Source organism: Nelumbo nucifera, chromosome 5 (assembly GCF_055504915.1).
Source record: "Nelumbo nucifera cultivar China Antique chromosome 5, China Antique-T2T, whole genome shotgun sequence".
Taxonomy (NCBI): domain Eukaryota; kingdom Viridiplantae; phylum Streptophyta; class Magnoliopsida; order Proteales; family Nelumbonaceae; genus Nelumbo; species Nelumbo nucifera.
In genome coordinates this window covers 36,843,745-36,864,060 of record NC_142653.1, presented here as the reverse complement: position 1 = coordinate 36,864,060, position 20,316 = coordinate 36,843,745, and the positions used below count along the sequence as shown (strand labels likewise).

At 38.4% G+C, this 20,316-nt stretch overlaps 1 protein-coding gene across 2 annotated transcripts; it reads left to right on the top strand.

Moving 5' to 3' along the window:
• Positions 1-8,057: 8,057 nt before the first annotated feature.
• Positions 8,058-15,058, top strand: LOC104606746 (synaptotagmin-3-like). 2 transcript variants are annotated; one of them, XM_010272098.2, is made up of 12 exons: positions 8,058-8,359; positions 8,870-8,968; positions 9,089-9,139; positions 9,262-9,385; positions 10,316-10,434; positions 10,523-10,624; positions 10,870-10,944; positions 11,483-11,559; positions 12,311-12,560; positions 12,807-13,178; positions 13,639-13,767; positions 14,822-15,058. In XM_010272098.2, the coding sequence occupies exons 1-12, from the start codon at positions 8,249-8,251 to the stop codon at positions 14,948-14,950; spliced, it is 1,638 nt and encodes a 545-aa protein (XP_010270400.1). In that variant the 5' UTR covers positions 8,058-8,248; the 3' UTR covers positions 14,951-15,058. The 2 variants fall into 2 exon arrangements, with proteins under 2 accessions (XP_010270400.1, XP_088743135.1); XM_088887009.1 differs by lacking the exon at positions 8,058-8,359 and adding an exon at positions 8,550-8,654.
• Positions 15,059-20,316: the final 5,258 nt, after the last annotated feature.

The window sequence follows — 20,316 nt, the reverse complement described above, 5'->3', positions numbered from 1 at the left end:
TTTCTTTTAACTAAAATACTCAATTTTGAATTTAGTCACTATTTAATTATGAGGTTTAGATTGTAAATTGAACTACTACTTCTCACCCCATTCAATTCTCTCTATTTAAATCTTACATTTTTTTAATAAATGAACAAAAAAAAGATGCACAAAAAAGATTAAATATTATAAAAAGAAGAATCTAGCTAAGCAAATAGGCCTATTAATAATACTTGAAACTTCACAACTCAATCCAATTATCACATATTTGGATAAGATGTTTATGTAGTCATATTTGGATTTGCAATATGCATCTGATTAATAATAAAAAAAAAACAAAAAATATAAAATACATAAAGTTTATAGAAAATTTTGGATATATTATTATTATTATTATTGATGAGGGCAGATTTGGCCCTCCAGTGAAATTGCGACACGTGGCACCTCGTGACAACTAGGCAAGCACCTAGGCAACAACTTACCAAGTTGGTGTCCCCCCCGGGCACCGGTCTGGCTGGCCTGGCACGGCCCGCGCGGCCTGCTCGTGACCTGCGCGCGGCCTGGCGCGACCTGCGCGCGGCCTGGCGCGACCTACGCACGGCCTGCGCGACTTGGCCGGATCAGCCTGCCACAGGCGCCGACCTGGCAACCTGGCCCGGACACAGGCGCCAACCTGGCAATCTGGCCCGGACACAGGCGCCAACCTGGCAATCTGGCCCGGACACAGGCGCCGACCTGACAACCTGACCCGGACACAGGCGCCGACCCGGCAACCTGGCTTGGACACAAGCGCCGACCTGGCAACCTGGCGCGGACACCGACCCGCCGACTAACACAGGCGCCGACCTGACAACCTGGCCCGGACATAGGCGCCGACCTGGCAACCTGGCCCAGACACTGACCCCCGACAGACACAGGCGCCGGCTTGGCAACCTGGCCCAGACACCGTCCCGCCGACTGACATAGGCACCGACCTGACAACCTGGCCCAGGCGCCGACCTGGCCACCTAGCACAAGCGCCAGCCTGACAACCTCGAGGAGTTCATCACCGTACCCCGGTTCTGACGGGATATGACATCTTACCATTTGAAGGCTTTTCACCCACCTAACCTGCGAGGGCACCACTATATAAGGACTCCGACCCCCAAAGCCAGGGGAGAGAAAAAAGGATGGTAACCCCCGCTCTCTAGCTCTCTCATTTTCTCTCCAAGCCCTCTGTAATCAGAATGCTAACTTAGGCATCGGAGAGTCCCCGCCGGGAAAATACCCTCGGGTCCTCTGATTCAGTTCTCGCAGGTCCCTCAGCTCCCGCCGTCTACAAAGGAGAGAAAATCACCTCACGCGGAGGGTAGTCGGGTTGCGCTGCACCAGGGAGCTCCACCATCCTCTGAGTTGCAGACCACCTAGGAGCAAGTCAAGTGACGAGTTCGCCATCAGGCAGTTCGCCATCAGGCAATTCGCCACTAGGCAGTTCGCCACCAGACAGTTCGCCACCAGGGAGAACTACCAGGCAGTTCGCCACCAGGCAGCTCGCCACCGGGCAGTTCGCCACCAGGGAGTTCACCACTAGGCAGTTCACCACCAGGCAGTTCACCCTCAGGCAGTTCGCCCCCAGGCAGTTCGCCACCAGGGAGCACCACCAGGCAGTTCGTCACCAAGTAGTTCTCCCCTAGGGAGTTCGCCACCAAGTAGCTCATCACCAAGGCACGTCACCATCGGGTCAAACAACGAGGTACTTAGCCAAAAAATTTATACATCACAAAAAATGGTACGTGACCAAAAATGGTTACATCAATTGGCGCCATCTGTGGGATACGCTACGAAAAGCTAAGTTCTCATCCTACAAAAGCTAAGTCCTCACTTTTTTGAAGCTATCACTTTATAGTTTACATTTTTTATGAACTCAAAAACTATGCAGGGGGCTAACAGACTAAGTAGCTCTACCAACCTTACTTTCAATTCAGATAATGCCTCATCAGTCCTCTCCGCAAGGTCCCCCTACAAAGATGAGCTCTTCGTGGCTTCCGCGGGAGTTGACGGCCAACAGACTACATAGGCGCCCTTACCGGTCGAGCCTTCCAAGGCTCCCGTGTGAGCTGGCAACCTAAAGTTAGTAGTGCTGCCCCCGAAGGTCGAGCTCCTAGTAGCTTCTTGTAGGAGTGGGTGACCGGCATTACGAAGCTGATGCAGCACAATCATAGCTCGACACTTCACAGGCAAAGCCTACGGGCCACATTACTGCTTAAGACCCGGTCGCCTCTCCAGCACGGGCAAAGTCAAAAAAGAGTAGACTACGAGTCACTCCCAAAAGCCTACGGGCCACATTACTGCTTAAGACCCGGTCGCCTCTCCGGCACGGGCAAAAGTCAAAAAAGAGTAGACTACAAGTCACTCCCAAAAGCCCACGGGCCACATTATTGCTTAAGACCCGGTCGCCTCTCCGACACGGGCAAAAGTCAGAAAAGAGTAGACTACGAGTCACTCCCAAAAAGCCTATGGGCCACATTACTGCTTAAGACCCGGTCGCCTCTCCGGCACAGAAAAGTCAAAAAAGAGTAGACTACGAGTTACTCCCAAAGCCTACGGGCCACATTACTGCTTAAGGCCCGGTCACCTCTCCGGCACGAGCAAAAGTCAAAACAGAGTAGACTACGAGTCACTCCCAAAGCCTGCGGGCCACACTATTGCTAAATATCCAGTCGCTTTCTCAACAGGAACAAAATCAGCAAAAGTGAACTATAAGTTGCCCCAGAGCCTAAGGGCTACACTACTGAACTAGCGGAGACCCCCTCGTCTTACAGGCAGCTCGCCACATACAGGCAGCTCCCAAAGCCTAAGGAATTGGATCAAAACTTACTAGCTCGCCGACTTACGGGCCAAAAGAAATCTACTCCCTTTGCTGAGTTACTCTCAGCTCGGGAGTGGGGGGCAATTGATGAGGGCAGATTTGACCCTCCAGTGAAATTGTGACACGTGGCACCTCGTGACAACTAGGCAAGCACCCAGGCAACAACTTACCAAGTTGGTGTTCCCCCGGGCACTGGTCTGGCTGGCCTGGCGCAACCTGCACGCGGCCCATGGGCGGCCTGCATGCGGCCTGGCGCGGCCCGCGCGGCCTGCGCGCGACCTGGCGTGGACACTGACCCGCCGACTGACACAGGCACCGACCTGACAACCTGGCCCGGACACAGGCGCCGACTTGGCAACCTGGCCCGGACACCGACCCGCCGACAGACACAGGCGCCGGCCTGATAACCTGGCCCGGACACTGACCCGCCGACCTGACAACCTGGCCCAGGCGCCGACCTGGCCGCCTGGCACAAGCGCCAGCCTGACAACCTCGAGGAGTTCATCACCGTACCCCGGTTCTGACGGGATATGACGTCTTACCATTTGAAGGCTTTTCACCCACCTAACCCGCGAGGGCACCACTATATAAGGACTCCGACCCCCAAAGCCAGGGGAGAGAAAAAAGGATGGTAACCCCCGCTCTCTAGCTCTCTCATTTTCTCTCCAAGCCCTCTGTAATCAGAATGCTAACTTAGGCATCGGAGAGTCCCCGCCGGGAAAATACCCCCGGGTCCTCTGATTCAGTTCTCGCAGGTCCCTCAGCTCCCGTCGTCTACAATGGAGAGAAAATCACCTCACGCGGAGGGTAGTCGGGTTACGCTGCACCAGGGAGCTCCACCATCCTCTGAGTTGCAGACCGCCTAGGAGCAAGTCAAGTGACGAGTTCGCCATCAGGCAGTTCGCCACCAAGCAGTTCTCCATCAGGCAGTTCGCCACTAGGGAGAACTACCAGGCAGTTCACCACCAGGCAGTTCGCCACCAGGCAGCTCGCCACCTGGCAGTTCGCCACCAGGCAGCTCGCCACCTGGCAGTTCGCCATCAAGCAGTTCGCCACCAGGCAGTTCACCACTAGGCAGTTCGCCCCCAGGCAGTTCGCCCCCAGGCAGTTTGCCACCAAGGAGCACCACCAGGCAGTTCGTCACCAAGTAGTTCTCCCCTAGGGAGTTCGCCACCAAGTAGCTCATCACCATGGCATGTCACCACCGGGTCAAACAACGAGGTACTTAGCCAAAAAATTTATACATCACAAAAAATGGTACGTGACCAAAAACGGTTACATCAATTATCATTATCATCATCATTATCATCTAAAATTATCATGTGCAAACTTACTAGTATGTATATATGTGTGTATACAGACTAATATGTGTCCATATGCAATGTACATAATTGATCTCAAGTTGGGTTTGGACCACCTAAGATCTAGGCACAGGTCGAGACCGAAAAATAAAAAGCTCAAATTTTTTGGCCCAAGCCTAGCCTGTGTAAAATTGCAAGCTAGTGTTTGGGCTTGGGTTGGGTCCACCCAAGTTGCACCCTACCCCTAACCATAGGGCCCCTACAAAGTTGTCTACTAGTGTGTCTCAAAATGTGTGTATGTGGCAAGGGTGAAAATTGAAATGACTTAGCTATGTTAAACTATGAATTTGTTTGTTTGCACTAAAGTCTAACATCTAAATGCTTCTAAAACTATTATAATTATTTTTAGAGGTGTATTGGAGTTGTGGAGTTGGTGAACTATTCTTAGTCCTCAAGTCTAAATGTAAAGAATATTGGTCTAAAATTTGAATGTTGAGTTTTGAAAACTGACAATTGGCCATTTTAACCTTGAAATGAGATGGTTTGTTTAACTACTCTAAATATAAAATTATTAATAAATAGTGCGATTAATAAAAAATATAAATTATTAAATATTTTTAAGAAAATGAACATTAATTAAATGTATATAAAATAAATATTTACATAATTATTAGTTAAGTATTAATTTAATTATTATTATTATTAATCAATAATTAAAATAATATTTAATTTTTATAAATAGTTAACTTAAAGTACCTCTAAGTTTTAGTAAGTTAAATTGACTTACTCTACCCCTACTATTTAAAAATGACCATAAATTACCCCCAAGTTTTCTAACTATTGACAAAAGGGGTACTTTAAGGAAATTTCTAATAGTAGGTGTAGAGTAAATCAATTTCCTAAAACTTAGAGGTACTTTAATAGATTTGCCCAAAATTAAAATCATAATTAATAATAATAATAATAATAAAGATTATTATTATTGTTGTTGTTGTTGTTGTTGTTATTGTTGTTGCATAGAGTCATCAACTCATTATAGCATATGTGAAAGGAGTGACAAAAGTGAGCATTACATGATGTAATGTACATAAAATGGGAATGAAACGCATTTAATGCCTCTTAAAAGTATTAAGGCCCCGTTCGCTTTTTGATAAGTTACTTACCCGGGTAATTGCATTTACTCATGTTCTTTTATTTTTCAGGTAAGTAAAATAATGACCATTTTAGCTATAAAAATTTCATTATCAAAAGGGGTATTTTTGTCCCATCTAAGTGTTGGCAACTTAGGGGGCATTCTTTTTTTTTAGATTTTGAGGGGGGGGGGGGGGGGGAAGTTGCTCAATGGGATTTTAGTTCCTATTGACCAAGAATCCCATGTTTTTTTTTCAGAATAACATGTGAACTGGGGAAAGTTTATTATCCATCTCCTAGGTGGGTAAATAACTTTCCCATCAAGGGGAAAGTTTTCAACACTTGAATGAGACAAAAATACCCCTTTTAATAATGATTTTTTATGGTTAAAATGATCATTTCCTTTTTTACTTGAGAAATAAAAGAACATGGGTAAATACACTTATTTATATAAGTGTTTTCCAAGAAAAACTTACCTAGATAATTACATTTATCTGGGTAAGTAACTTACCGAAAAGCGAACATGGCTTTAAAGTTGATTTACCCACCTAAAAGATGGGTACCACTTACACCAAAAAATCTAAACTTTCCTTGATTCAGAAAAAAGAAATGGGTTTCTTGGTTAATGGAATCATAATCCGATTGACCAACTTTCCCCCTCTCAAATCCTAAAAACTAACAACCCCTAAAAGATAAGAGATAAGAGTCATTAAGAACAAACTAATAGAGCCTACCTACTCCTATTTTGCTCTTTTGCCAATTGCGTAGATCAGTTAGCTTTAGCCCTGAGATAATTGCATCAAAGAACCCAAATTTTCTACCCACGCTCTATACAGCTGCACATCTCACAATACAAGATGATGATGTGCGGCTACAATTCGAGACAAGTAAAGTGTGGGTAGAGCGTTGTGGGGAGAAATCCACAATGCACGTCAACACTCAACACCCACAGACGTTACAACCTTTTGTGCGTTGCGAGTCTTTGCAATGCATATCTGCATATGTCCACCACCAGTAGAGACTCGGGCCAGATATGAAGTGCGGACCGGACTGCGTCCTTCTCCAGGAGTAGAGAGTCCAGAGACTTATTGGGGAAGTCGACAGTGACGACAATACATATTTTTGTTTTTGTTCACCTACTCATTGAAAAAAAAAACAACAGATGAGGATAAAGAATGTTTTCTTTCTTTGATGTTATGTCCCGAAGACATCTTTTTCCATTGCAAAAAGCCAAAGATGACTTGAAATCTTAGAAACTCTACTAAAAAATCGTTTGATTAGAATCTTTTACCTTGATTATGCATCACTCAGAGTTTTTGATCTACATGTTGTATCAATCCCATAAAAAACAAAAAGAATTAAACCATATGGTGCAAGTGCAACTAGGTTCGCGTTCAACCTGTTTTAGTCTATATAAATTATAGTTAAATTATTTTGCTTTATACCTACCAAGAAAGAAAAAAAAAAAAAAAGGTAATTTGCTTTGCAAATTTGAATCTGTTACTTCACAAAGAAGTTTTGCAATTCGAAGTCTAGGGACTCCATTACAAAAAAAAAGAAAAAAAGGAAAAGAAGTGTAGGGACTACCTAAAATAATAATCAAGGTATAATCGGTACCAAAAAGAGAAAAGTGTTTGAGCATATATTGCATTTTGCTTTATTTAAATGCTAATAATAATAGTCAAAGGATTCGACCGATTCCATTTGTCAAAGATATGGCACTAAAAATTTCGAGGCCAGATCTCGTATGAGAGTCGAACTATACATTGTACACTGGCTTTATCCAAACCGCAATTTTGGATGGGTTGAGAGTTATGACCATGGTTCAATGTATCATTCTGAGGGTCATCAAAAACACGGAGAGTTAGTGCGCCTTTTAATAGGTTTAAATTAAACATTAGTGCATAAATAAGTGATTACAAGTGTTTGGTGAAAAAATACTTCTTTCAAATGGAGTAATATATAGGTATTTTGAAAATTATGGGCCAAGACAAGCTGGAAATGCAATAAATACTTTATTTTAAAAATTAAAAAAAGGCAAAGTTTTGATTTTATTCAAAACAGGATTATTTCATAAAAAAAAAAAAAACACTTATTGGGATTTACATGTAAGTTTTTATTGGTGTGGTTCCGATCTAAAATAAGCAATTTTTCCGATAATTGCTTAAATATAAGCACTCTCAAACGGGGGCTAACAGCCATCCTGTGAATTTGTCAAACTCAATAAAAAAAATATCAATTGTTAAATAGAAAGAGTATGGATGCTTCGAACCAGAACAGTTGGACTTCCAAGTCCAACCGGGGGACATATGATGTAGTGAACCGGGTTCATCAAAACTGGACTGCTATGGTTCACATTTGAACGAATTGATCCACCTGCATGCCTGCAACTTGCTAAAAGACACGGAGGGTGTGATTCGTGTGAACAATCGTGCTACGATTCCTTAATTTCTGTGCGAACCCCGCTTGCATTTAATAACGAAAGGGGATCTTTATCTTTACAAAAAACCATAATAATAACGAAAGGAGAAGGAAATTAAATATGACAAATGAAATTAACATAGATGCTTAAAGCTGTTAAACACCACCATGTCTGTAGCGCGTTGTCTCTAAAGAAATTGCTTTCTAGAATCGGGACGTTTTTTGCCTTGAACGAGTTTGGTATTTTTACGTCATTTTTACTCAACGGCATATTCGTAGTTTTGGTGACAAAAACGAGATTCTGGGGCCAAATGGTGAAAAAACTGAAAATCCAGACACAAGCAGTCAAGCACACTGGTTTGGCGGTTTTTTCTTTCTGGTAAGAAGTCTAGAATAGAAGAGAGTTTGGGTTTGATTGGGACTTCGTTTTGGCAACGTCAGTCGCTCTTCTACTTGCAGGCCTTCGCTGCCTTTCCCGCTTTTCGTTTCTTCTTCTGCTTCTGCAATCTGCATCTGCTCTTGATTTTATTTCTCCCCATGCAATCCTTTCTGTTTGGGTGTTTAAGAAATGGGATTTCTTAGTAGTTTATTGGGTATTCTCGGTTTCGGAATCGGGATTCCGGTTGGGCTTTTGGTGGGTTACTTTCTGTTCATCTACTTCGAGCCCAGAGATGTGAAGGTGATTTCTGTTCATACTCAAAAATGTCTTGATCACCTGTTGCAATATTTGATGAGACATTGTAAAGTGGTCTGGATGAATGATTGCATTGGGTTTCCCATTAAGGTTTAGAGCACATCTCAGGATTTCAAGCACTGGGCTCCTTTCCATTCATTCTTAACAATCTGAAATAAAGATGTCCACTTGTCATCCGAACACAACATCAATGAACAAGTGCTTTCTTTACTGTATTGTTTATATGCAACGGTTGAATTTTCAGTTTGCTTCTATTGGTTTGTCTATAATAGTTTCGGGAGTACTTCATTTTTCTTTTTCTGCTTGGTTTTCTGTTTCTGTTTTTTCTTTTTCTATGTAGATTGCAGGGAATTTCGTTTATTATATTTTGAGTCCCCTGATATTTGCAACTTGTCACCTTATTATGTTATTGTTCAAGAAGGATTATATCTGAAATTTCGTGATCTTTCATTAACTTTTGAGTTGTAAGCCTTCTTTTGGTGCTCACTTTTGCAGGATCCAATTATTAGGACACTTAGTGAATTAGATTCAAATGCTTTGGATGATGTGCTATCCGAGATTCCACTATGGGTGAAGAGTCCTGACTATGATCGAGTGAGTATAACAGAACAAGTTAAGTTGGTTTCAAGCTAGATTTTCCCCCTCTTTCCTGTAAGGAGGGCCTCCTTCTTCCTCATCTTTTGGTGAGATAGTATTCTTCTTTGGAATTTTCAGGTCGATTGGATGAACAGGTTCATTTTTTATATGTGGCCCTACCTGAATAAGGTGATTCTAATTTCTAAGTTTGTCAGAATCTCATGTTGAAAAAATACTATTACCCATCTGAGTGCCTTATCAGAGTCTTTTGATTGTCTCTACATTTCTGTCAATTCTGTTGTCCTGCTCAGGCAATATGTAGAACAATAAGATGCATGGCAGCGCCAATATTTGCAGAGTACATTGGGAAATTTCAGATACAATCAATTGAATTTGAAACTCTAACTCTGGGAACTCTTCCTCCTATTATTCATGGTAAGGTCCAAGCTTCACCTAATCACAAAAATTGAGTAGGTCTCCTTTGTTCACTTCCGTGAACACTTCTATTTAAAACCAAACTTCTGGCCATGTTCTATCCAGACTATCCTCTGTTTTTGGGTTATACCTTATTGTCTCTTAAGATGCATCATGCAACTGATTATGCAGGCAGGTACACAGATTGGTAAAAATGCCATCACCAAAGTTGGCTAAAGTTTACGCCATAGGGAGGCTATCAGTTTATTTAAAGCCTGCATTTCTTACATTTATTTTTTGTTAACTTTCCTTAAGCCCTTGATCAAGCCTTTTGTGATGAACACATAATCATCATAGCCTTGTCCTAACTATATGGGCTCAGCTACATGAATCTTGTTTCACCATTCGGTTCTGTTTAGTGCCATGTCCATTGTTAAATTGTGAGCCCTTCATTTCTTACTATTCAACCTATTTCCTTTTTGGTCTAGCCCTAGCTCTTCTAGCCTCTTTAATTTGTAACAGATTTTCTCTTCTTACAGGTGATGTTTTGAAATTAACACATTTTTAAATAATACTCCTATTGAGTTAAATTTCATCTAGGGACAAGAGAAAATTTTGAGCACATAATCTACAAGGATAATATAAATTACAATTTAACTACACAAGATGATCTCATTAACTACCTGTGAACTGTAGGTTTCCAACAATGGAGTTGTATGTTAGAAAATTCATGTCTGTGGAACCTTCTATTCATGGTTCCTAGTCCTAGGTGCATATATACAAAGAGTTTGAGCCTTTAAGAGTAAATAGTAATAGGGAGTACCCATATGCACACACATTCTGCATTGCATTCCACATGCATCACATTGGTTAGCTGCTTTTATGTGTTAATTTCATTTTTTGTTAATAACAAGATTATATTAAATTGAATATTAATTTTTTATCTTGCAGGGATTAAAGTATATGAAACCAATGAGAATGCACTTGTCATTGAACCTGCAGTTAGATGGGCTGGCAATTGCAACATAACTCTGGTGCTAAAATTGTTGTCTTTACAAATCACTGTGCAGGTTAGAAAAGCTGGCAATTGTGTGTTTTCAGTTTCAGTACAAGGATGATTTACCTAAAATATTGGTTAAGCTTGTTGTTACTTGTCAGTTGGTGGATATACAAATATTTGCTACACCACGCATAACTTTGAAGCCTCTCGTGCCAACCTTTCCATGCTTTTCAAGCATAATTTTGTCTTTGATGGAGAAGGTAAGTGATGAACAATAACCATAAATTCGAAAAGTAGACTCAGCACTTGCTCTTTTGATCTACTTTGAAGTTCTATCACAAGCGTGCTAATAACCTTCCCAACTCTTCAGAGTAGATACTCACTGCACCCCTCACCCAACAATCCATCTAATATATTTTTTATCCTTTTCTGACTTACATCGAATTGCAATTTTTATTTTCAAAGGCAGATAAACTTATGATGATCTTCTCTTATATAACTGCAGCCCCATGTGGACTTCGGAATGAAAGTGCTAGGAGGTGATATCATGGCCATCCCTGGCTTTTATCATTTTGTTCAGGTAATGCAGAAATGTTTTGTTAGGTTTAGGTTGGGATTGTAACCAGTCTTGACATATTTGGCTGGTGACTGAAAACAATTCTAGATGTTCGGTTGAAGGAACTTTTTTTGAAAAGCAGCAGCACTACTTAACAAGTAATGCAATAAAAATTGTAAAAGTTTTAATGCTAATAATATTAATTTACGTGTCCAGAGACCTTTAACTAAATACTATAATCATATGTTGAAAATTCTTAATTGCGTATCTGTAGATTCTGTACAAGATCATTTTTCTTCAAAACCATTCCATTAGGATTTTGAAATCTATGTAATTCATAATTTATTTTGGTGATAAATATCAAATATATCTATACCATATAAAGCGGATACTTGCTTTGGTTTTGGTGCAGGTCATAAAAGTTAAATTCAAATACAATGTATTGTATATAATTAATGTTAACTAGCAAACGTGCTCTTACACTAGTCAAATATAAACTCGTCTCCCTGTCTGTGTTTTATAGATGAACTAATTATGTTCAAGCATTTATTGTTTCTTGCAGGAAATTATTAAAAAACAAATTGCAATCCTCTATCTGTGGCCCCAAATCCTTGAAATCTCCATTCTTGATGGTTCAATGTAAGCTTTGAGTATTCAGTTGATATAGTCTGGGTGATTCATATGTTGAATAAGTTGATATTAAAAGTATACAACAACTTCGTTGATTGAGCTTTTTTCATTCATGAAGAAATGGAATTCCAAACTAAATTCATCTAATCAATGCTTTAGAAAGAATGTAAGGCTTAAGAGTAAATTGCGCATGCATTGGACCACTCATCTCTGACTTTTAGGGATGAGCCTCAAGAGCATGTATTTCATACATTGGTTTAAGTAGGATTCTCTGCACAAGAACTACCTAAAATCCAATTGTTTATATGATGATTAATTCTTATATACATTCTTCTTATATAAAGATATAATCCTTTTTGCATAGTTCTAGGCTTCTCATTTTAGTTCACATATTTTTGAAATAATGAGATCTCATGAAGCTTAACCCTTGCACCTTCAGGCTTGTGCCTCTCACATCAGAAGATCCTAGTGCTTTACCTCATGCATCCATGTTTTAGAAACATTACTTATGATCATATAGAAAGGTTGAGAATTTTGTATTAAGACCAAATTTTTAAACTCAGGAAAATAAAACCATTTTTGTGAGCCAAATCGATAATTTTGAACATCATCTAGAGAAGAGTTATGTACTGTCAATCTGGATCTGAAGCTATGTGATGGCACTGGTTCCACTGATTTTTATCTCTATGAGAAACTAATGATAAAACCTTTTGTTTTAGAACTTCCTTTCTTATTATTAAGATTATTCTTTTTTTGATAGAGGGGCAGCAAATAAGCCTGTTGGCATATTACATGTGAGGGTTGTACGGGCTCTCAAGCTCATGAAGATGGATTTCTTGGGAACATCTGATCCATATGTTAAACTCAGATTGAGTGGTGAAAGGCTTCCAGCAAAGAAAACCACAGTCAAGATGAGGAACTTAAATCCTGAGTGGAACGAGGCTTTTAAACTTATTGTGAAAGATCCTGAGTCTCAAGTCCTTCAATTACATGTCTATGACTGGGACAAGGTTATCACATCTGTTTCCTGAACTTCTATGTTGTTTTGCTTCTTTATTATAATGATGTTAGAAAAAAACAAAACGCTTGTTGATTAACTTAATTCAAAAGCTATCTTCAGTTTTCACCTTAAAATTGCTGAAGGTGATCCTGCTTTGTGAAGGAACTTAAAGTCTAGATTTGGATCAGGACCCAAACAGACAGGATTCAATCAGCTAATTTTGGAGAGGATTGAATTTCATATTCTGGTTCAACAGGTTGGGACACATGACAAATTAGGGATGCAAGTAGTTCCCCTGAGATCATTGGTTCCACATGAGGCAAAAGAATTTACTCTTGATCTTCTCAAGAACACAAATCCAAATGATCCTCAAAACAAGAAGCAAAGAGGGAAAATTATGGTTGTGCTGACGTTCAATCCTTTCAAAGAAGACAATAACAGATTTAGTGGGCATCTGGATATATATAGCAGGAAGGAAAGTGATACCAGTATGTTATATGAAGACGTTCACTTCAGTGAGGCAGGGTTGCTTTTAGTTATAGTCCATGGTGCCAACGATGTTGAGGGAAAGCATCACAATAACCCTTATGCTATGGTCCTTTATAAAGGAGAGAAGAAGAAAACTAAGGTGAAATTTCATGCTCAAACTTGGACTTGGTTTTATGAGTCTTGTTTGCAGTTCAATAGTTAATCATGGCTAAGTCATTGATAATATTTGTTGACTTGAGGATTGTTAGCTTAGTTTATCAAATGATTCAACCATTGTATAACAGTAATTTCAGCCAATCTAGTCAACTAAGCATTGTTGCAATGCAACTTTGGAGGAATTTGGCTTTTGTGTGTGAAGATTTCAGCCAGTTGGTTCTTGGCATTTCAAATGTTATTTAGGTGTATCAAAGCCAATGTTGATTTTTAATTCCATGTTCCATGCACATATTTACATTGCATGTATGCATGCATTTAGCTCTACCTCTTTCTTCTTGCAATTATTTATAGATTTTTTTTTCTTATTAAGTATTTATACAGTTTTCAAGTGATCTTTTCTTCTGTCATTTCTTAACAACCTCTATTTATCATGTTTTCTCCAGCTGAAGAAGAAAACTCGAGACCCATATTGGAATGAAGAATTCCAGTTCATGCTAGATGAGGCTCCATTAAATGAAAAGATTTATATTGAAGTTATTAGTAAGCAGACAGGCATTGGCTTCAGAAGAAAGGTAAGATCACCATCTATTTACATTTAGGCTGTGATTTGAATCAGAGAGCATAGAATAGGCATCAATTCTGTTTCTTCCCCAATTTTTAGGAATTCAAATAATTGAAGTACCCCCCCCCCCAAAAAAAAAAAAAAAAAAAGAAAAAAACACAACGAACTAAAGATTTTAAATCAGCTATTCTCCAAAATCTTCTCTGCTGCAGAATTGGACTGGTATAGTGAATCTGGAAACTCAAGGGAGAGAGAGAGAGAGAGAGAGATTTCTATGTTTGTTTGTGCACAAAGTAAAGAACAGCTACAATGTTCTAGCTTACCTCCATATGTTACCATCTTCTGGGATTAAATAATCTTTGCTATTATTGGGAGAGTTAAAATCCTCTAGTTTTGAAATTCTGCTCTACTGCAGAATTGAATCCAAGTAGTAGAATCCAGAAACTTGCAGATACCACCCTACGCCCACCCCACCCCTAAAGCAGCAACAATTTCTTTTTTTTTTTTTTTTACTTGATAAATTTCAATGCAGCAACAACTCAAACTGAACTTTGATGGAAGTTGTGTGGGAAATCCGTGGCCTTCAGGTATTGGTGATGATGTTGTAATTTGGAAGAGCAGTGGGTTGATCTTAGCACATTACTCACCAACGACTGGAAATGGGGAAGTTACTGAATCTTAGTGACATGTTAGTGGAAGGTGGCTGCCGTGTTGTTCTGGGATGGCTAAGAAGTATATGTAGGGTCCACGGCAGTTTAGACATATTTTAAGAGAGCCCAAGATATATAAGTTCATAGATCTGCCAAAAGCTTGGCAGATGCCTTAGCCAAGCAAGGGATAACTAGAATGTATAACTTGAAAAGTAATACAGGGTAAGCCAGCAAGGCAGCTTAAAGGATTGTTTGGGATTTATGGTTTTTTATCATTAATTAATAAAATATGACAAGCTACCAATAAAAAAAATATCCATTCTTCTCTTTGCACTGATCCACAAGAAGAGTGCTTTAGTTTCTCTCCATCCTTCACAATATTTTAGGCTTAAAATATTTTTATGTGTAATGCAGGAATCTTTGGGACATGTGCACATCAATCTTACTGATGTTGTGAACAATGGACGCACCAATGAGAAATACCATCTAATCAATTCAAAGAATGGAGTGATACACATAGAGATGCGTTGGAATAAAATCTGAAGTTGGTTCAAAGCTGCACTGTAAATTCCTCATTTTTTAGTGGTTTGTCTATAGACATTTTCAAATTATTTCTATTATAAATGGGCTAATTTTTTCAGGTTTTCTTAATGGTATGTACGGTCTAAATCAGTGAGAAAATATTCAAGTTCAAAAGGTGGGTGAGAAAAAAGAAAATGGGAAACCAAGTTGATTTGCCAAGGTGAGGCTTTGGGACGGGTAGTTTGCTCCATACATATAGACAAGGTTCAAAGTATCAGTATCACAAAGAATATCAGAAAGGTAATTCTAAGATAGGAGTAGGACAAATTACTTAAATATACCCCTGTGGTTTCACTAAACCACTTTAGTGAGACAAGGAAGAAGATTCAAATAGATAATCAAAATTCAGAATTCCATACATCTGCAGTCAACCTCTGCAACAAGGAAGCCTCTGCTCTAGCATTTACAAACCATTACTGCAAGTGGCAGTTATATAGAAGCCTCAACAGATGTGCATCAACAATCTGGTTCTCCCGCATCATCCATTTCCAAACATCAACAGAAAAACTAAGCATTTAGGTTATGTTTGGTTTGAAAGAAAAGGTAGGGAAAGGAAGCGAAAGGCAGGGAAACCTATACAAGATTTGTTAAGGTTTCCCTGCCTTTCCCTACCTTCTCTTTCAAACCAAATACAACCTAATTAGTGGACTGCTGCTGCATTCCTTATTAGTGGACTGGGCATATTCCCCTAGACGGAGAAGTTGAAGTTGTCGTATGCTTACTAGGAAATGCAGGTCTAATGACCCCCAAAGAGGTGATGACAACATCTCACTGCCAGTAGTGGTTATGGACTTATGGTCCGCGGAGGTGTTATGGGGACTATCACTTCATGCCTCTTGTTAGAGGATTTTAAGAGAAGGGGTCTACTTGCAACTGCATCAAAAAGTTTAGGAAATTTCAGGAGAGGTTTTAGTAATGGTTAGAAACTTTAGGGGAGGTTTCAGCAATTTACCCTATATATAAAGCAAAGCAATCACCAAGGGTTTCAGCAATTTACCAAACATCAGCATCTCTTTTTTCCAAAGGCGCTCTCTTGCTTTCTTCCTAACTTTTTCTCCTTTCCCCTTTCCACCCCTCTCATTAAGTCAAATTATCAAGGGTTTAGCCTATCTTATTACCTCATGTCATCCTTCCTCTCAACAATTTAAATCAAATCTTAAAAATATTCCTAAAATCTCTCTCTCTCTCTCTCTCTCTCTCTCTCTCTCTCTTTATATATATATCCACCTTCCAATACATATATTTTATTTTTCATCAATGTATTAAAACATTATTGTTTAAGTTAAAACTTTTTTTGAAAATAATATAAGTTATAACTTAAATATTGAAGCAAGATGAGTAAAAAAATATCTAAAATACTAATAAGAGAAAAAAAATAGATAATATAACAAGGCAAATAATAAAAGTAAAGTAATGAAATTTAATAATTAATTAAAAATATCATTATAATTATAAATAATATTTTAATATTGTCATTATAAAATCTATCTATCTCCATGGGACGTTTTTGGCTCCATATATCACTATTTTGTGTTGATGCTGAAATTTGGCAAATACTATAGAAAGAAAGGTCAAGAAAATATAAATTTTCAGTTACCAATTTGAAAAGAGTTTTGATTGATGAATGGCAACAGGGCGGGTTTGGGGTGGGACACCCCCTTCCCATCCCGCCCCATCCCTAATGGCAGGCTGAGTTCGGAGTGGGGCACCAGTGGGGAATTCTAAATTTTCCTCACCCCAAGGCAACCACCTAAAAATACATCAAAATTTAGGGGTATTTTAGTAATGGGATCATGGGAAATTTGGGGTATTTTAATATGAAATTATGGGAATTTAGGGGTCTTTTAGAAATGAGATTATGGAATCCTAAGCTTTTGGGAATTTGTGGTAAGCTTGGGGACATTTTAGAAATTAATAATAAACCTAGGGGTATTTAATAATTTACCACTAGATTCAAATGGGCTTGAAGAGTTATATGCCAACACCATCCCCAATTCAGGGCAAAAATGTCTTCCCATACCTGCCTTGTCCTTGTTTAAGATCAAGGAAATCTAGGGATGACAACTTTCCCCATAAAACTAGGGCCTTACCCCGCCCCACTCCACCCCAAATTGGGCGAGTTTCCCTAATCTTAATAGGGACGAGGAAAATTTCTTTACCTCAAATCAAGAACAATGTGGGACAAGCTTTACATATAATTCCTCAAATCCGATGGTAAATTATTAAAATATCCTTAATTTTAATATTAATTTCTAAATTACCCTTGAATTCCCTGAAATTTCCAAAAACCAAGGATCCAATAATCTCATTTCTAAAGTATCCCCAAATTTCTATAAACTCGTTTTTAAAATACTCCCAAAATTTGATGCATTTTTATGTGGTTGCCTCCGGTTAAGAAAAATTCGAGGATTCCCTATCCCCAATGGGAAGGGGTGCCCCACCTTTAACCCGTCTTGCCACTAGGGGTAGGGTGGGATGGTGGTGGGGATGAGGTAGGGGATTTTAGCTACTAGACAAGGACGAGGATGGGGTGCCCCACCCTAAACCTATTCTATTGCCATTCCTAGGGAAAATCTATCCCATTTGGGGCAAGGGCGAGAACCTGGTTCAATGGGAATAAATTGTCATCTTTATGATTGGGTTTGGTCTGCCAAATCTGCTATATAAATTTTTAGAAAATATGTCTTGAAAATTAATATTAGAAACACTATTAATTAGCATGCTTTGTTAAAATATTAATTTCACTATTAATTATAGTTTTAATAAAATATTTTTCTACTATATATTTAAAAAAGATCTGTTAAAAATTCACTTTGTATATAAATTATGTGAAAATCTAACTACTATTTTTCTAAAATTATTTTTTGTGAACGTGAATTGTTTCCTATGTCTTATAACTTTGTTGTGGCAAACTTAAGTTTTAGAAGAGTTGAGTGGTAAATCAAATGGATTAGGTTGTTTTGCAAACTTTTCTTGTAATTTTCCAAGGGAAAAGGAAAGCAAAAGAACAAATGAACCAAGGGCCCAAAAATAGCTATGCATCAAGCAAACAAAGTTCAAGGGTTGGGTTATTTGAATACCTAAAAATCATTCGACCTGCTAGCTTCAATTACCCACTCATACTAAGCTGGACGAATTTGGTTTGATCCGTTCAACTAGAGGGCCCAAAAATCGCTATGCATCAAGTAGACAAAATTCATGGGTTTGGTTATTTCAATACCTAGAAATTGTTGAACCCGCTAGCTTCAATTACCAATTCATATTAAGCTAGATGGATTTGGTTTGATCCATTCAATTAGTTATGCAATTTTGAAAATAAAAAGAGTAAATAAGAGAATTTTCACTAAAAATAATGTATTAATTAGAAAATATAAAAAATAAAAAAAGTAAAGAAAGATAACAAAAAAATATCAACAATTTTGTTAATTAATAGGAAAAATCGATAAAATAAGGGAATTTTTTCTAAAATATTAAAAATAAAAAAGTAACAAAAAATATAAATAAGGGAGATTAAAAATCAACTTATTTTACATGGATAACTTATTAATTAAAATAAATTAAATAACTTAGTTTTACTATCTTACTCTAAAGATTAGTAAAATTAATTTTAGTGTTAAGTACTCAAAGTACCCCTATGGTTTAGAAAATGGACAAAAGCCTACCTTATTGTTTGAAAAATGACTTAAAAACCCTCAAATTTTCTGACAACGGACAAAATCCTCTCCTATCGTTAGTGTGCCATTACAATCCATTCACATGTAATATTCTTAATTCCAAAATTATTCTTTTGTGGTCAATTTTGCTCTTCATTGTTCTTTAAATTTTTAAAATAAAACCTAACTTACTAATAAAAGAACTCCAAAAAATTAGATTTTTTCTTTTCTTTCTACTATTGTTGGTTGATTTCAGGTGAGAACACAACAGGTGAAAAGAGTCTTAGAAACACAAAAAATTGTGATGACTTCAGATTTGGGGGATCTAAAGTAGAAGTAGCAGATTTGGGCGGAGATATAGAGTTCTGATCTTTGAAGACCCTGTAAGAATTATAACAAACGGGATGGCCTTGTCGCAAGCATGGATGTAAGCCACCACGCCTTCAAGCTCCTTAGACATCAAATCCTTGTCACAAATGTTCTACTCTTATCCCTAGGCTAAACATTTCTCCAACATGATGAGGGCGTCCAAGACCCTGAAATCCCTGGCTCGGAGAAACTTTAACAGAATCAAATCAGCCTTCTCGTCACAGATTTGTGATTCATCTTTTCTTTCCTTTTTATATACTTTTAACGTGGCCATGCAAGAAGTTGTCTTTTTTCCTCCCGTGAGATTGAAAACTGTATGAAAATCTAATGAGTTTCAGTCTTTCAGAGAATATTATGCCGCTTGTATATCTATTTTATGTAGTTTCAAATTGTATTTTCAGACTACCTAAAACAATTATTTATAGGATGAAATCAATATACCCCCATTCGTAATGCTTTGTGTCAACTGGGTCTTCACAGGATCTTACTCATGCTTTGTCCTTTTAAAATCCCGACTGCAACAGCGTTTTCATCAGAATTACTGCTCGGGTTTTATTCATTACATTAGTTGACTATTGAATTTTCTCTCTGTGTCCTGTTATATATAATTAACAGCTTTTCTTTGTATTGCTGACAATACGGTAATAACAACATTTTTACAGCGTTGTATAGAGGTACAAGCAAGTATTAATAAGAAATAGCCCTTCTGGACACAAAGCACTCTGGGAAGGTGTGTTATTGCCTTGTAATTGCCATTTTCTTCCCTTTTTTTTGTTAGTCCTTTCAAGAGACAAAACAGGGGGTCGGAGTGGAGGGGAGAAACCTTCAAAGATGGCGTGTTGGCCAATACAGGTTGAGTGGAGGGGAGAAACCTACAAGAGATCTCCTTTTTCATAACGTCCTAAGCCGGTGTGTTCCACCTAAAAGGCATTTGGTCAGTTTTCTCCACAATGTTACATTTTGAAAATTTGAAGAAAAATCAAAGGTAAAGTAATCTTTTCAATCTTTTTTTTACTGGTTATCCATTGTCAGAAATTATAGGGGTAGGGAAAGGAAGGGAAATATAGAAAAACTTTTACAAATAAAGGAAGGGAAATATAGGAAAACCTTGTATAGGTTTCTCTATGTTTCCCTTCCTTTCCCTACCTTTTCCTACAAACCAAACATAACCTAAGTGATTATGCAAATAGTAAGGTAAGTTCTTGTCTATTTACTAAACCATATGGGTAATTTAAATATTTAATACTTAATTTTATAAAAAAATTAAAATTCAAAAATTCAAAATTTTAACATAACTAAAAACAA